Below are 14245 nucleotides of genomic sequence, written 5' to 3' on the forward strand. Positions count from 1 at the left end.
GGCGGCGCTATGACAGACGGGGCGCGGCCAGTGCAGCGAGACTTTATTGGGGCCCGGGCCGGTCACTTGCTGCTGGTGTACTTGGTGACGGCCTTGGTGCCCTCGGAGACGGCGTGCTTGGCCAGCTCGCCGGGCAACAGGAGCCTCACAGCCGTCTGCACCTCGCGGCTGGTGATGGTGGAGCGGCGGTTGTACTGGGCCAGGCGCGAGGCCTCCGAGGCCAGCCGCTCGAAGATATCGTTGACGAAGGAGTTCATGATGCTCATGGCTTTCGAGGAAATGCCGGTGTCTGGGTGCACCTGCCGGATGGTTACAAAGCACTGTCTCACGCGTCCATCGCCTCGGAGGGAACGGGACCCCCCTCCCTGCCCCAGACAGGGCGCTCCAACCCCAAAGGGACCCACGGTTGCCACCCTGAGGGTCTCGAGTTGTGTGCAAGCTGCATTAGACTGAAGAGTGGCCCCCATGACACTACTGTGGCTTTGGAATTAGGCTGGCAGGAGCCTCTGCGCAATCCCCTACGGAAAACAAGCCTGCAAGGGGTGGAAATGCCCACATGCTCCAAGTCCTGCCTACAGGCTCGTGCAGACAACTGAGGCCTAGACAACTCACGGCCACCTCTCACAATTCCTTTGCTCATCTCACCAGCAGAAGTTACTGGAAATATTTTAGTAGTTACTCATAGGGCCAACAGCAGCTGTTCTTGCCCTGTTGACTTCTGCTCAATTATTTCTTTAAGCAGAGCCATGCACTGGAGCTTAATCTCTCTAGGAAACCCTTTCCCATCTAGATCTGTCTCTTGCCTCCTACCCCATGAGCACCCACCCACCCACTTTTGAGACTCAGCTGGGGTCACTCACTCTTTTTTTTCTTCTTTTCACTAAAAAGCAGATTTTCCTTCCTTCCTTCCTCTTTATAAGGTTAACATGCAATGAGCAAAAGTAACTTTACGTATGAAGCGGTTTCTAGCAGAAAAGAAACATTTACTCACCTGCTTCAGTACTTTGTAGATATAGACTGAATAGGTTTCCTTTCTCTTAGGCTTCCTCCTAGACTTCCTGTCCCCAGAGGCAGGAGCATGACCACGCTTCTTCCCAGCTTCTGCACTCATTTCAAGCTCCAACAGAGCAACCAGTAGCTACCCTGGGGCTGGTTATATAGCAAAGGCAGCAGTACCTCACCTGCCTCAGGTGCAGCCCCCAAGGAGCAGGATGAATACACACCTGTGACTGATGATTCCACTTTGCACTAAGTGAAGGGCAGCTGGCCTGAGAGGAGCTTGGAAGTCACTGATTCAATTAGACTTTCAGACCTGAGAAAAAGTTTGAGGGTGACATGGGCAAAGAGGTGGGCAAGAACACGAGCACCTCATTCACATGGGGCACAAGTGTCCCAGGTCCATCCAGGATTTTGGTGAAAGGAGCGTTCCTGCTTTGGTGGAAGGGTGTAAATCAGAGTACTCAAGGCATTGCTTCTAGAATCAAATGGGTGGAACCACTTGTGTGCTATGGAACAGGTTAACGCAGTCAGTGGAGATTCAGTAACTGGAGGGAACATCAGCCTACTGACTGAATGATAGCATTATTATAAACATCCCAACAGCCAGTATTCATCCCACTATCTCAGCTAGCCTGCTCTTGGGAGTCCTGCCTGCTACATGCAACAGGGCCTCAAAGGACAGAAGGAAGGTAGCAAGAGGGGAGGGCTGACACCCTGAGTATGTATTTGATCTCTCTTGGAAATCAGTGGTCACACTAGTGATGGTAATTACGATGCAGGAATTAAGCTAAGCCAGGAAAAAAAATGTGCAGCAACACACTCGAGAAGTGAACAAAATAGAAAAAGTTTTCTGTCCTTTAGATAGAAAAGGAAGCCTTTCTCTCAGCAGGCACCACATCAGATATTTCATAGAAGAGTAATACTAGTATGTACCTTTGGAGGAGGGAACACTGGTATCACTGTGCTGCCATGCACGCTGTCTCCTGCTCAGGGGCACACATTATACTGATGTATCCTTAGTAAATCACATCTTCCAAGGACTGAGTTTGGGAGACCTGCTCATCAGTCACTCTGCCAGTGCTTGTACAGCCAATAGCGTTTCACTGAATTTAGTTTTATTCTAGGCCTGTCCTCATGGGGAGGCACCTGATCACCCACACCTAGTACAAATAAATGCCACAGTGACAAACCCAGAAGGGCTTCTTGTACCCAAGAACTGAAACATTAGTGGTCAGGTGGGACATGCTGGAATGGTCACGTCAGCGCATTTGTGAAGGGGAATGGGCTTGGGCATTAACGATATGGGGTAGCGGAATCCTTCTGGGAACAGGAGTGGCATATTCTGTGATACCTAACATCAAGGGATGTCAGTGGATGACTCATACTGGGAGTAAGTAGCAGGCAATATCACCACTTCTGTTTTGTAAGAGGCCACACATTGACAAGCAACAGCATGGGGCTTCCCCTCTGATGTACATTTCACCCACCCACTGATGTACAGAGCTGTAAAGAGCTGAGACCTTTGTGTTCGGGGAGGCCGTTCACTGGAACTGGAACCGGAACCGTTTACCTTTTCCACTGGTCATAGCACACAAAGGTGCTTTCATGCTAAAGGAGCTGTTAGCCGTTGTCTCTCTCCACAGCTGCAGCTGTGTCTGGCACCAGCAGTTATACACATGCAGCTTGCTTTTCTGACAAAATGTTTAGTTAGAAGGAAGCCCTTTGGTGGACAAGGAGCAGTGACTGGTCACTCAGCATAAAGCACAGGGAGCCATTATATATAGCAGAGGCAGAGGCTCATCCACTGAGCAGTATAGTCAAATTTGAACTCCCAGATTTGGGAAATTACCATCTGCTTCCCTAGATTGCATATGCTAGAGGCTGTCCATTCCGGAAGCTGTATGCTGGACTTGACTCATCCTTGTGCTATTTTTGTGGTGTATGGATCAATGCACAACAAAGACAAGGGAACCCCACAACTCTGCACTTGATGTAGTATCTACCACTTCTGGCTGTAGCAGTGTTAGAGCCAACCTCACTTTTATACTATGAGCAAGAGTAACAGTGTAGAGGCTCTAGGCCACTTCTTTCACAGAAATGACCATCCTAGCAACTAACAAGCATTTCTCATAATTTATCTAGATACAGTTTTGCTTTTGTACATGACCAGAAAAGCCCTAGCTGAAATAGTTCAAAATGCCACTGCCCCAGCTAGTGGCTGTCTCTCTCTCAGAAATCGGTACTCCAGGACATAAGCCTGCCACAACTGCTTCAGTGCAGTCTAACAAACTGTGACCACAGAACAAGTTTAAATCAAGGCTGAAATACCAGACTGATAAAGCCTGTATTTATATTCCATTTTACAAGTCCTGGCCTACTAACTGTGATCTCCAGTGCAGTTGGAGCTACTTTTGCTTTGAACATGTACCTGTGGTCCTTGTTTGCTAAACTGGAGACCTGTCTGCAACTGAGGAGTTCCTCTCATTTCACAGCAGCAGACAGCTAACACAGCTCTCCGCTACATCAGCTACAAGAATTCTCCAACTACTGTTCATCATGCTGGCTGTCATCCCAATGTTCCCATGCCCTTCTTGGGATTTACCATTCTCAAAGAACTCCTGCATTTATTATTGCCACCATGGCTCTCAACTACACAGATCTGAAATGTAGTGATAAGAGTTGTTGCCAAATCTTTGCTAAGGGTAAGAAAGAGAAGAATGAACAGCTCTAGCCTCAAGCAGGACTTCTTGACCTCACCATTCTCGTAGCTACTTTGCAACCCTTTCCAACTCACCAACATCTTTTTAAAACCTAGAGAGCAGTATGAACAGACATGCATTCATCTGTTCTTGTTCCAACTTCTGTGACACCAGCCTTTACAGTAATTACTTATCTGTGGGTTGCTTTTACTCCGTCACTGTCTGTTAACTTCTGAGTACTACACTGTGAGATATTCATTTAAGTGACTTTTCAATGCAATCTAGACTTTTCTGCAGATCTAACTTGAACAGCATTTACACTCATCTGCATTATTTTTGCAGAAAAGACTTCCTTTCCCCCCCCCCCCTCAGATCACTGCTAAAAACACTGAAAAACCTGAACATTCTGAACTATCTACTGGAAGCAGCTCCCATTGTGACATTTGTCCTACTGAGGATACGCAGTGCTTCTATAGCAGCAATCACAATTTGGATGGTCCCTTTGGAAAAAAAAAACCAAACAAGGAAATCGTCTACTCAAAAAGTCAGACCCACAGAAGGTCAGCACCTGAGAAAGTACTGCGAGAGAGTATGAGTACTACATATTTGTCCTATTTTTCAATTTGCCTATCAACATGTACTGTTGGAACAGGTTACTGGGCTACAAGAACCTTTCACATGACCAGTGCAGCCATTCTCATGTGTCAGAATTAAAATGATAACTCACGATCACAAGAAGCTATTTGGTTTGATTTGCTACCTTTCTCTTTAGTACCTTTTGTTTTAAAAATACATGAAAAATGTACTTTGTTCAAGTTTGTGGCACAGGGTGAGGTTTAAACACAAGCTTTTCTAAAAATTTGTTATTAAGAACAAAAAAAAAAGTTAAACTAACTTCAGTTCATTAGTCTTGTTTAGTAAAACCTCAAGGAACAAATAATTAATTCAGAGTCCAAAAATCCTAAATTATTGATTCTCATTATTAGACCCATACAATTCAAGATGAAGGAAAAAGCATACACCTAAGCCACTCTGTTGTAGAGAACACACACTGGTATTTTATAGATCTACACTCTGTCTCTAACTTCCAGTCTTCAGAACCCTTTCAAGTTGTATTGGTCAACAACAAATAAGGCATGTGTGGCTTGCTCCCCCTTCTGTCACTAACTGGAAAACCCAGTGCTCACTCGATAAGCAGGTTTCCCAGGCGTGAGGATCCTCCTCACTGCTCTGTACCTCCAGAGCTCAGTACTCACCACTTCATGCATCCCACAAGTTCTGGTCATAACTTTGGTGCTACTGAAGAAATGAACCTTCACCCCAGAAGAAAGGGCTCTGCATCCTTACTCAAAGTTCAGCACTAGGCTGATTTGCCCCAGCATGCCCTAATGACCACTATGGCTCACAAAAAGGAGACAAGACTGTTCTTCCCTCTTTATTGACTGATGGATTCTCAGGCAGATCTGTTAATTACACTGTTAAATAATAGTTAAAAACAAACCAAGGCCAGAGGAGTTTGAAGTGAAGTATCTAAACTGAAGCAGAAATTGGGAAGGAAGAGGCGGGAGAAGCTGGGCTGGGGTCTCCACTTCTGTATCACTGCAGCTCAGACACCCTAACTGCCACTGCCATGACCCCAGACCATTAGATTTCAAGGCCTGGCTCAGATGGGACATCATCTAAATATGGAAATGGTTGCCCAAACGTAGCCAGATCAGGAGAGAAGAGATCTGTCCAGATACAGAGGTGCAAGGCAAGTCAAGGGGAAGCAGTATTGCAGCAATCCTAGAACACAGCCAGAGATAGCAGCAGAGTCCCATTCCAGTCGGCAGATGGGTGAGTCACATTGGCCACTGTCAGTCTCCACAGGGAGCACCTGACCGACTGCTCTAGAGCTCACACATTGTGGGTCTTTTTGGTGAGCTGTGGATCCTCATCCACCAGCTTTGACTTGAGATGTTCCTTGTAGGCGAGGATGTCGCCTTGCCACTTTGTGATTGTCTGCTTCTCACAGACCCAGATCTCCTGTGCAACCTGAAAGCGAGCAGACAAGAAGGAAAGGTTTACAGTACGGCATTTCATAATTTTACCAAAATTATAAAATTAACCAAAATCTACTCTCTGAAGTCTGGTAAGAAAAGAGTTTAATAACTTTCACACTTCAACTACCTAAGATAAATATCTGCAGTGAAATACCTCACCTGGTGTTTTCTGCATAATTTATAGAAGATTTTAGAACTAAAAATCCTTGACCCCTCAGCATTTCTTTTTTTGTTCATGAACTAAGAAGGAAAGCCTTTCCTGCTAAATTGGGAATTGAATAAAAAAGTAGTTCTTGACATGAACTACTTGGATATAACACACTGAAAAATAAAATTATACCTGAACTTGCAGACAAAGCTATAGCAGATAAAGCAGCACTTGACATTTGTGTGTACGTGGTGCAATTTCCTTCACCTGTGCAGATTGAGTGATAAAAAAACTGTGCTAGAACTACTCCAGTATCGTTTAAAAAAAAAAAAAAAAAAATCTAGTTAAGGCCTCCGGAATGTGTCATGATTTCCATTTAACTTATTCTTCACTTCTACATTTTGGGTTGTTTTATTTTTTTTTCTTTCAAGTACCTAATGTTTTCCTCGGCTAGCTCAGTAATTCTTTCACATGAACAGGGCAAGAGAATCATGTCCAGTGATTTTTTTCCACTCACACATCTTTTTGGGACGACTAAGAGTCAGTCAGTTGAAAACACCTTGTTTTAATTACTTAAAGTGTTAGAAAGGTGCTGACAACATTCACTACTTTTCTTACCTGTTGGATGAGTCTGAAGTCATGGCTGACAAGCATCATTCCTCCTTCAAATTCATTGATAGCATCTGCCAGAGCATCTATTGTTTCTATGTCCAAGTGGTTGGTGGGCTCATCCAGGAAAAGCATGTGAGGATTCTGCCAGGCCAGCCACGCAAAGCACACACGGCACTTCTGCCCATCAGAGAGGTTCCTAATGGGGCTCACCTGACAAACACAGACACTGTTTGCAGCTCTGCAGGGAAACTTGCAGGCTGCCACCCTGACCACAAAATATTCAGATCTCACGCTGTGATTCCAGTAGCTATGTGACACAAGAGGACAAAGTTTAGTCAGTCTTAAAGCTAAACTAAGCTTCTCTCACCAGCAGAACAAGGGAATTCCAGGGGCTTCTGAAGGAGTGTCCATGGCAAGACCCAGCTTGTGTTAAAGGTTCCAAGGGACAGTTAATTGAGATCTGACTAGTGTTCGTTGCATCCTGACACAGCTATAAAACTACTCTCAACTTCTGAAGTGACAAATGGGGAAGAACAACGTAAAAATCAACATTGAACTGCAGTGATGAGGATAACTCCTGTCATACATGTGATGTATGACATACAGGAGCATGTCATGTTTGGACTTAGAGCACCACTAGTGTGGTCCTATCCTCTTATTTGAACCTAGTGGTCCCTACTCCCAGCTGAGAATGTGTTCTAGCATTTCTGCCTGGTATTCATCTCAGAAATACGAGATAAGGAAACTAGTTCAAGTTACAATTAAAATATGCTCGAGTCTAGCACTATGCCACTACTTGTCTTCTCTTCACCCAGGTTCTGAGGAGGTAACCCATTCCAACCCACATATTGCTGCAATGCAAAGAAAGTTCATATGTGCCATAAGTTATTTTTTCTCCAATTTCAAAGGCAGAGATAGAAAAAGCATTTTGATGCTGTGGTGTGCCATGCTGCATACTGCATCACACTGTCAGTTATCAGTAGAGCAACAGAAAATGCAGCAGCTCTACTTCCCTAATGAGCAAAAAGCAAATCTCAACAGCTCATACTCACCTGCTGCTTCCCTGTCAGACCATATCTGCCGATGATTTTCCTCATCTCCTCCTTCTCCTTGATCTCTGGGTAGCATTTCAGCATGTACTCCAGGGGTGAGAGGTCTAAGTCCAACTGCTCTTGCAAGTGCTGACAGAGAAGAAAACTCACCTTCAGGCTGTGCCAGCCATCCACTCCATGGCCAAAAGTACTTCCCCCCTTATACCCCTCTGGTGCCAGCTGAGCAGCAGAACACAAGAGCCAATAACCCCACTCACAGTACAGCCACTGTGCTCAACTATTATGGAAGGAGTCTCCATTTCAGGAGCAGGAGTGCTGCTTCAGAATAGCAGACTTGTCCACCACCAAGCACAAGGCAACCATCTCTCCCATAAAAGGTGAGAGGGTAAACAGAAAGGACGACAGCAAGCCTCTTTTCAGGGTAAGAACATTTGCTAGAGCCTGTTCAGCCAACAGAACAGTTCCTTCCCCCATCTCCAGGCACAGAAGGGCAGCAGTGGGAGGGGCCTTAGAAGCAGAAATAAGAGGGGCAAGATTCCTCATTCCTGACAGCAATTTCCTCAGTATTTCATGTCCCAGGTGGCTGTTGTAGGGAGTACCTGGTGGTATCTACCGATCTTCACATGAGAGTGCTTGCGAATCATCCCATCTGTGGGCAGAAGCTAGAAAGGGAAGATAAAAACATTTCACCAGGAAAACTCCTCCTTTTGCCCTATGCCAGAAATAGAGAATCCATCCATCTCCACTCTGGCACAGAGGAAGCAGCCTGAACAGATAATATGAGAGAAAAAGCCCTATATTGCAGCAAGACCTTAGGATTTCCAAGGCCTGACTGGGGTGCTCTGGCAAATAAGTGCAGCTTCGTTGAGGACTACCCCGAGGATAAAGGTCCAGAACAGGGTAGACAATGTAGGGAGCATACCTCTCCTGTGAGCAGTTTCAGCAGTGTTGACTTTCCGGCTCCATTGGGTCCAACAAGAGCTACACGGGTATCCAGGTCAATCCCAAACTCCAGGTTATTATAGATCCATGGCTGCAAACCACAAAAATCTTGACTCATTATGCCTTTCCACTACTACCCAGAACCTCCGTGCTGCACCTGTAATGCTCTGTTCTCAACAGACTCAGCATTAACACTGCCAAGGAGTTTGATCCACTAGTCATATGCTGCAGACTGATCAGAAAGCTTAGCCAAAAGGCTCACATTCCCAAACAAGGCAGGGATACAAGTAATCTCCGTACAACCCGTGCACATTCCCCATACTCACCCCATCCTTGGTGTATTTGAAGCTGACATTCTGCACCATGATGACAGGAGGGGGAATTTTCCCACAGGGCGGGAAATAGAATGACAAAGTCTGTTAACACAGAATATCCACTTGTTAGACACCCTGGAGCACAAGACAGCCCAGTTATTCTGGTATAACCATGCCTCACTACAAACATCATCTGTAGACCAAGGCACCAGACTGCAACTTTTTATGAGCCCCTCTAGCAACTCACTCACAGATTTATTCTGAGTAGTTGCTTGCAAGCTCATCTGCTGGCTAATGAGTCCTTATTTCTTTCCCCTTGAAGCAAATGTGGGCTTATACTCTTCAAACAAGTAGGAGTTGCTCTAAGCATCCTCCCCCATCTTCTCCAACCCTTAAACATTCATTTCTGATTTCTGTGTCTGCAAAATAGCCTTATTGATATGACAAATCCCCTTCTCTCCCCTAGAAATTTACTCCTCCTCTTTCCACTCTTCAGCATTACACTATCTTCAGTACAGTCATCCTTAGCACCAGGAAGAGTATACCATTCCTGCTCCCAGCTGCGTCAGCCATTCCTGCTGTCAGCTAAAGATCATTCTACTTATCTAGCCCATGTTTCCAATACTGATCTCTAGATGCAATCTCATGTCTAATCCTACCTTATCATTCACAACTCTCTCTGTCAAGCCAGAAGCCATCATTTTTTGAAGGGTCTTCTCCTTGCTCTGAGCTTGCCTGGCCAGCTTCGCACTACCATGACCAAATCGTGCAATGTAATTCTGCAACAAAACACAGACTTAGCCAAAAGCCATGATAACAAGGTTGAGGATGTGCAGGGATGCCCACCTGCATGGGTAGAAAGGCGTTCATGCAGCTAGGCAGATACCTTCATATGGGCAATCTGATCTTGCTCCCAGTGGAATCGCTTCATTTGATTTTCTTCTAGTTCCAAGCGAGTCTTTACATACTGATCATAATTTCCCTAGAAAGAGATGATAGAATATCAGACATGCCCCAGGGAACAGCTCCTGGTTTTGACAATTGCAGTTTTTGACAGGGCACCACTTACTTACCGTGTAGTACTTCAGTTTGCGGTTGTGCATGTGGATTATGTTAGTGCAGACACCATTCAAGAAGTCCTGGGAGTGGGATATCAGCACAAGAATCCGCTTGAACCTGTGGCACCACATAAGTTATTAGAGACTAAGCTAGGAAAAGAATTCTTGCTTGTTGGCCCTGATGATGACAAAGGATTTACATGCACCAGGTCTCTCTTGCCTATAATCAGATTAAGAACAGAAAGATAACAGCCTTGGAGATGCTTTGGGAAATTTGGAGTAAAGCAGCTACAATCAGCTGCAGTAAGCAAATACTGCAAACACCTTTCATTGTGTTAAAACACTCTTCACCATAAGACAGTCTTCACCCATCTTCACAAAGAGTCAAGAGCTGGCTATCTATTTGGTAGATGACTAGTGCTACTGATGCAACTGACTCCACTGGCATCACACTTCTTAGAAGTTTCAACCTTTGCTGCTTACTTTCACCTTGGTACAGACCACCATCTGTTAGGTACACTATGCCTGGCTCTGCTCCTAATCTGTAAGATGACTAGTTAAAGCCTCCCCAAAAGGGAGAGGTTCACATTACTTTCCTACAACATCTGACTTCTAAAGCAAGCATGCAGAAGGTTCAGCTGACAAAGCTGATGGAAAAAACCTCTGCAAATGAAAAGCCATGCTCACAATACAGTCCTTTTAATGCACAACCCAGATAACCTAAGATTCCTAAGCTTTTTGCCTTAAGCCTTAACATTTTACCTTTGTTTATGAAAAAGTCACCCAACGTACTAGAACAAGATGAAACTGACTCACTCAGATACTACAGTTCTGTGAAAACAGAGGAACAATATGCAGAAAGATGAGCTGGAAGCCAGGTCTGGAAAGCTCACACTACTGGTACCGCACACAGTGCCGGTACACAGGCTGCCAGGGCTGCTCCTGGCTTTCAAGGAAGTAGCTTTAACCAGGGAGTACAAACTAGCACTTCTCATTTCTTCAGTGAGGGAGAGACAGGGGCTTGTCTTGAATTCATTACCCTTGCATCAAGAACCCTTTGTAGACATGTGTAGCAGCAAGCACAAGAAGGTGTCACTGGTATTGCAATATAGTTATGTAGCCACAAGAACTATAGACAGTTATTCCTGTAGCACTTGCTCATGTGCTGACAAGATGTTCCAGCAGAAAAGCACAACCCATAGAAGCAGCAAACTCGTTCATGCTTACGTTTTCAGCTCTTCCTCCAACCACACACAGGCATCCAGGTCAAGGTGGTTTGTGGGCTCATCTAGAAGCAGCATGAAAGGCCGAATGAAGAGGGCTCTGAAAGGAGAGGGGAGATGACAGTGTAGGGTAAATGAAGGTAACCCAAAGCCTCTCAGCTCTGCTCTGAGTTCTTAGAACTGTGTACATGGCGCTGCAGAGTCAGGAGCAGGCAGGCATTCTCCCAGGAGGCACCAGGCAGTATACCACTCACCTAGCAAGAGCCACCCTCATTCGCCAGCCACCACTAAAGTCCTTCAGCTTCTTCCTCTGCATGGCTGGCGTGAACCCCAAGCCGTGAAGGATACGTGAGGCCCGTGCTTCTGCCTTGTCAGCATCCAGCTCCTCCAGACGTTCATATAACTCCAAGAGTTTCTCACACTCCGCTGAAAGAGAGCCTGCCTGTCAGCACTTCTACCAATGAAGGGCCCTCAGCTGCACCTCTATACAGCTGGGAAAGCTCACAGTCCATCTGCTTTACCACTATTCAGCCCCCTCCATTCCCAAGCCTGAGACACTTCTTAAGAAGCTGCATGGAATAATTTCATCCAAAGAAGTGCAATACCACAGGACTTTTCAACTAGTACAGGGCAGCTGGGGGAAAGAGGTACCGTAACATGTAAAAACTCTGCCAAGGAACCCAAGTAACACCTTTTCTTCGGTGGGGAGGGAAATGGAGGAAATGTCCCTTGTCCACAGGGACTCCAAGAAGCTTTACCATCTTCATGAGCCAGACGTTCCGCCTCTCGTTCTAACATGGCCCTCTCTGTATCCACTTCCATCACACACTGTAAAGGGGTCTTGTCACTGGGAGGCATCTCTCGGGTCAGGTGATAGATGTCAATATGCTCTGGGATGGGCACTTCTCGTTTCCCAATAGCTGACAAAAGCATGGATTTCCCTGTGTGCAGACAGACATTCCACAATTACTTGTTGGATTCAGTAAGATACAATTGCAAAGAGAAATGGATGAGATGCAGTCAGATCCCATTGATTCCCTCCCTTTCCCACCCCAGAAAATCCTTGGGAATTTCTTGCCCAAGAGGCCAGAATAGAGACACAGCAGAGCCTACTGCCTCACTGTGCCAGGCTCCCTCCCAGCTAAGGCTCACCACACCAAGGACAGGATTGAGACACAAAGAAGCTCTTTGGAAACCACTGCAGTTCAGCCCTTGCCTGGATTTAGGGAACTTTATCTCTGCTGTATACTTCCTGCTGTCTAACCAGGTCTGACATCTGTTACCAGGACCCCTAACTCTAAAGACTTCTAACATAGAGGAAAGTAATGCACTCGTCACTAGAGAACCTAAGTGTTTTCCTGAAAGTTAAACCAGCTGGTCATTCTTACTAGCTCTTCTTCAATTACATCCGCATCCTGCATCTCTCCATGTAGAGCATCGCCTTCTCCAGTGACTGTGCAGTTGTTTTCCCATTCAGGCCAAACCACACACTCCCTACTCCTCCATGCTGTGCAAGTTCTTTGACCAATAGCATCAGAACTGGGTTTACTGACACTGCTAAACAAATGCTGCAAACAGGAATCAGACAGATTCACAGATCCTAGATATCTCATCCAGCTCTCCACAGAAACAAGTTCCAATGCACAGTCTAAAGCCACAATGCAACCTCATACTTCTACCAGCAATCCTAGCAATTCCTCTTCCTGGGTGGGGAGTTGGGAGAACAGAAACTGCTGTGTCCCAGCCATATCTGTCTAACAGCCTTCTTTCTGGTTTCCAGCATTTACCACCTGCATCCGTCCAGCTGCTCAGCAGCACGGAATCTTCACCAAGCTCCAAGAAGCCCATGTCACGGTGCCCCACAGCTTACCAATCCCATTGAGTCCAATCAAGCCGTAGCGCCTCCCGGAGTTCAGCTCGAGTTTTGTATCACTCAGCAGCTCCTGGCCGTGGAAGGTCAGCGAAAGGTTAATGATGTGCACATCAGTGCTGTTGGGATGGGAGGCCAGCACTCCTGTCACAGCACGGGCAGCAGCTTTCTTTAATTCAAAGTCCTCCAGCTCCTTTGTAAGAGCATCCACCTCTATATGCAGAGACAGACCAGAAGTGTTACTGATTTACAAATACAAGGGAAGCCATAAACCCCTGTACCAATAGGCCAAGGACCACAAAAACAACTCCCATGTCCCCATTTCTACAGAAACGTTGTGGATGCCCAGATGCAATGACACTCAGCTTTTCAGCTTAGCAGATGGATATATCTGGTCTAACAGGAACTTCCACCTGCTCTCTAAATAAAATATGACCATTAGAACTAAGTGAGCAGCAAGAACAGCCAGCCTGTTATCTGAGTATGATGGAACTAACCCTCACTGCATGAAGGACAGGAGTGGGAAGAGAACTTACAAAGTATTGCTTGCAAGCTTAAGCAAAGGGCTGGCCAGAAGAAAACTTGGCTAGAAAAGAAATGAAGGGAAAGCTGAGACGATGAAAGAAGCAGCAGCACTGGAACAGGCCCTACCATTTTTCTGAGAAGCTAATATGTCCATATGCCTGCCCCCCTCTTCCTTTCCTCCTACAGCACAAGCAAATCTTTTCTGTCATGCCAATTTTCTGTTGCAGCCCTGAGTTAGAGTCCAATTTTCACCCCTTGGTGAGACACTGTCATTTGAAGAAGAAAATGGCATTCAGGATCTCAGCAATACTCCAGCTGCTCAGAGCAGAGACCTGGTGTTCAGATTGTTCGGGACAATGAGGGATACCACCCTGGCTATCGATGTCTAGCACTCCTGGCAAAATCACTGTTGCCACCAAGGCAAACGTGCCTTAGCCAAGAAGGAGCAAAAAACGTCAGCTGCGCTGACACAGGACCCCCTTTGAAAAGCACGGGCAGTGCAAGCAGACCAGTTACATACACAAGCAAACCAGATGAGTGAAAAGCAGGGCGAGGCAGTTTTGTCCTGGATGTGTAATTATTTCACAGGGAACTGCCAGTAAGGAACAGGCAGGGACCGACCCGCATCACCCGTGCCCTGATGTCGGCACCGGTTTACCAGCCTCCCCTGCACTCCCAACGCCGGCTCAGCACCTCGCTCGTCAGCGGACCCAGCCAGCGGCGCCTGCCCAGCCCGCGCCCACCCCTCCGGCAGCGCCGCT

General features: G+C 46.2%; 2 protein-coding genes across 2 annotated transcripts in view; both read right to left on the reverse strand.

The window, feature by feature from the left end:
• Positions 1–62: 62 nt before the first annotated feature.
• Positions 63–1111, reverse strand: LOC104828496 (late histone H2B.L4-like). The gene is made up of 2 exons (XM_010562193.1): positions 992–1111; positions 63–299 (listed from the first exon to the last, which is right to left on the reverse strand). The coding sequence occupies exons 1-2, from the start codon at positions 1109–1111 to the stop codon at positions 63–65; spliced, it is 357 nt and encodes a 118-aa protein (XP_010560495.1).
• Positions 1112–5117: 4006 nt separating this feature from the next.
• The window catches only part of ABCF2 (ATP-binding cassette, sub-family F (GCN20), member 2), a 10659-nt gene continuing 1531 nt past the window's right edge, over positions 5118–14245 (reverse strand). Inside the window, exons 2-14 of the mRNA XM_010562207.1 lie at positions 12960–13172; positions 11848–12030; positions 11344–11515; positions 11094–11189; positions 9882–9984; positions 9695–9790; positions 9468–9587; positions 8821–8910; positions 8475–8585; positions 8152–8214; positions 7553–7681; positions 6507–6710; positions 5118–5732 (exon numbers count right to left, since the gene is read on the reverse strand). Of these exons, the coding sequence (XP_010560509.1) occupies positions 5595–5732; positions 6507–6710; positions 7553–7681; positions 8152–8214; positions 8475–8585; positions 8821–8910; positions 9468–9587; positions 9695–9790; positions 9882–9984; positions 11094–11189; positions 11344–11515; positions 11848–12030; positions 12960–13172 (1718 nt within the window). The 3' untranslated portion in view covers positions 5118–5594. The remainder of the gene's footprint in view (positions 5733–6506; positions 6711–7552; positions 7682–8151; positions 8215–8474; positions 8586–8820; positions 8911–9467; positions 9588–9694; positions 9791–9881; positions 9985–11093; positions 11190–11343; positions 11516–11847; positions 12031–12959; positions 13173–14245) is intronic.

This window comes from Haliaeetus leucocephalus, unplaced genomic scaffold (genome assembly GCF_000737465.1).
Source record: "Haliaeetus leucocephalus isolate CR32 unplaced genomic scaffold, Haliaeetus_leucocephalus-4.0 Scaffold0, whole genome shotgun sequence".
Taxonomy (NCBI): Eukaryota; Metazoa; Chordata; class Aves; order Accipitriformes; family Accipitridae; genus Haliaeetus; species Haliaeetus leucocephalus.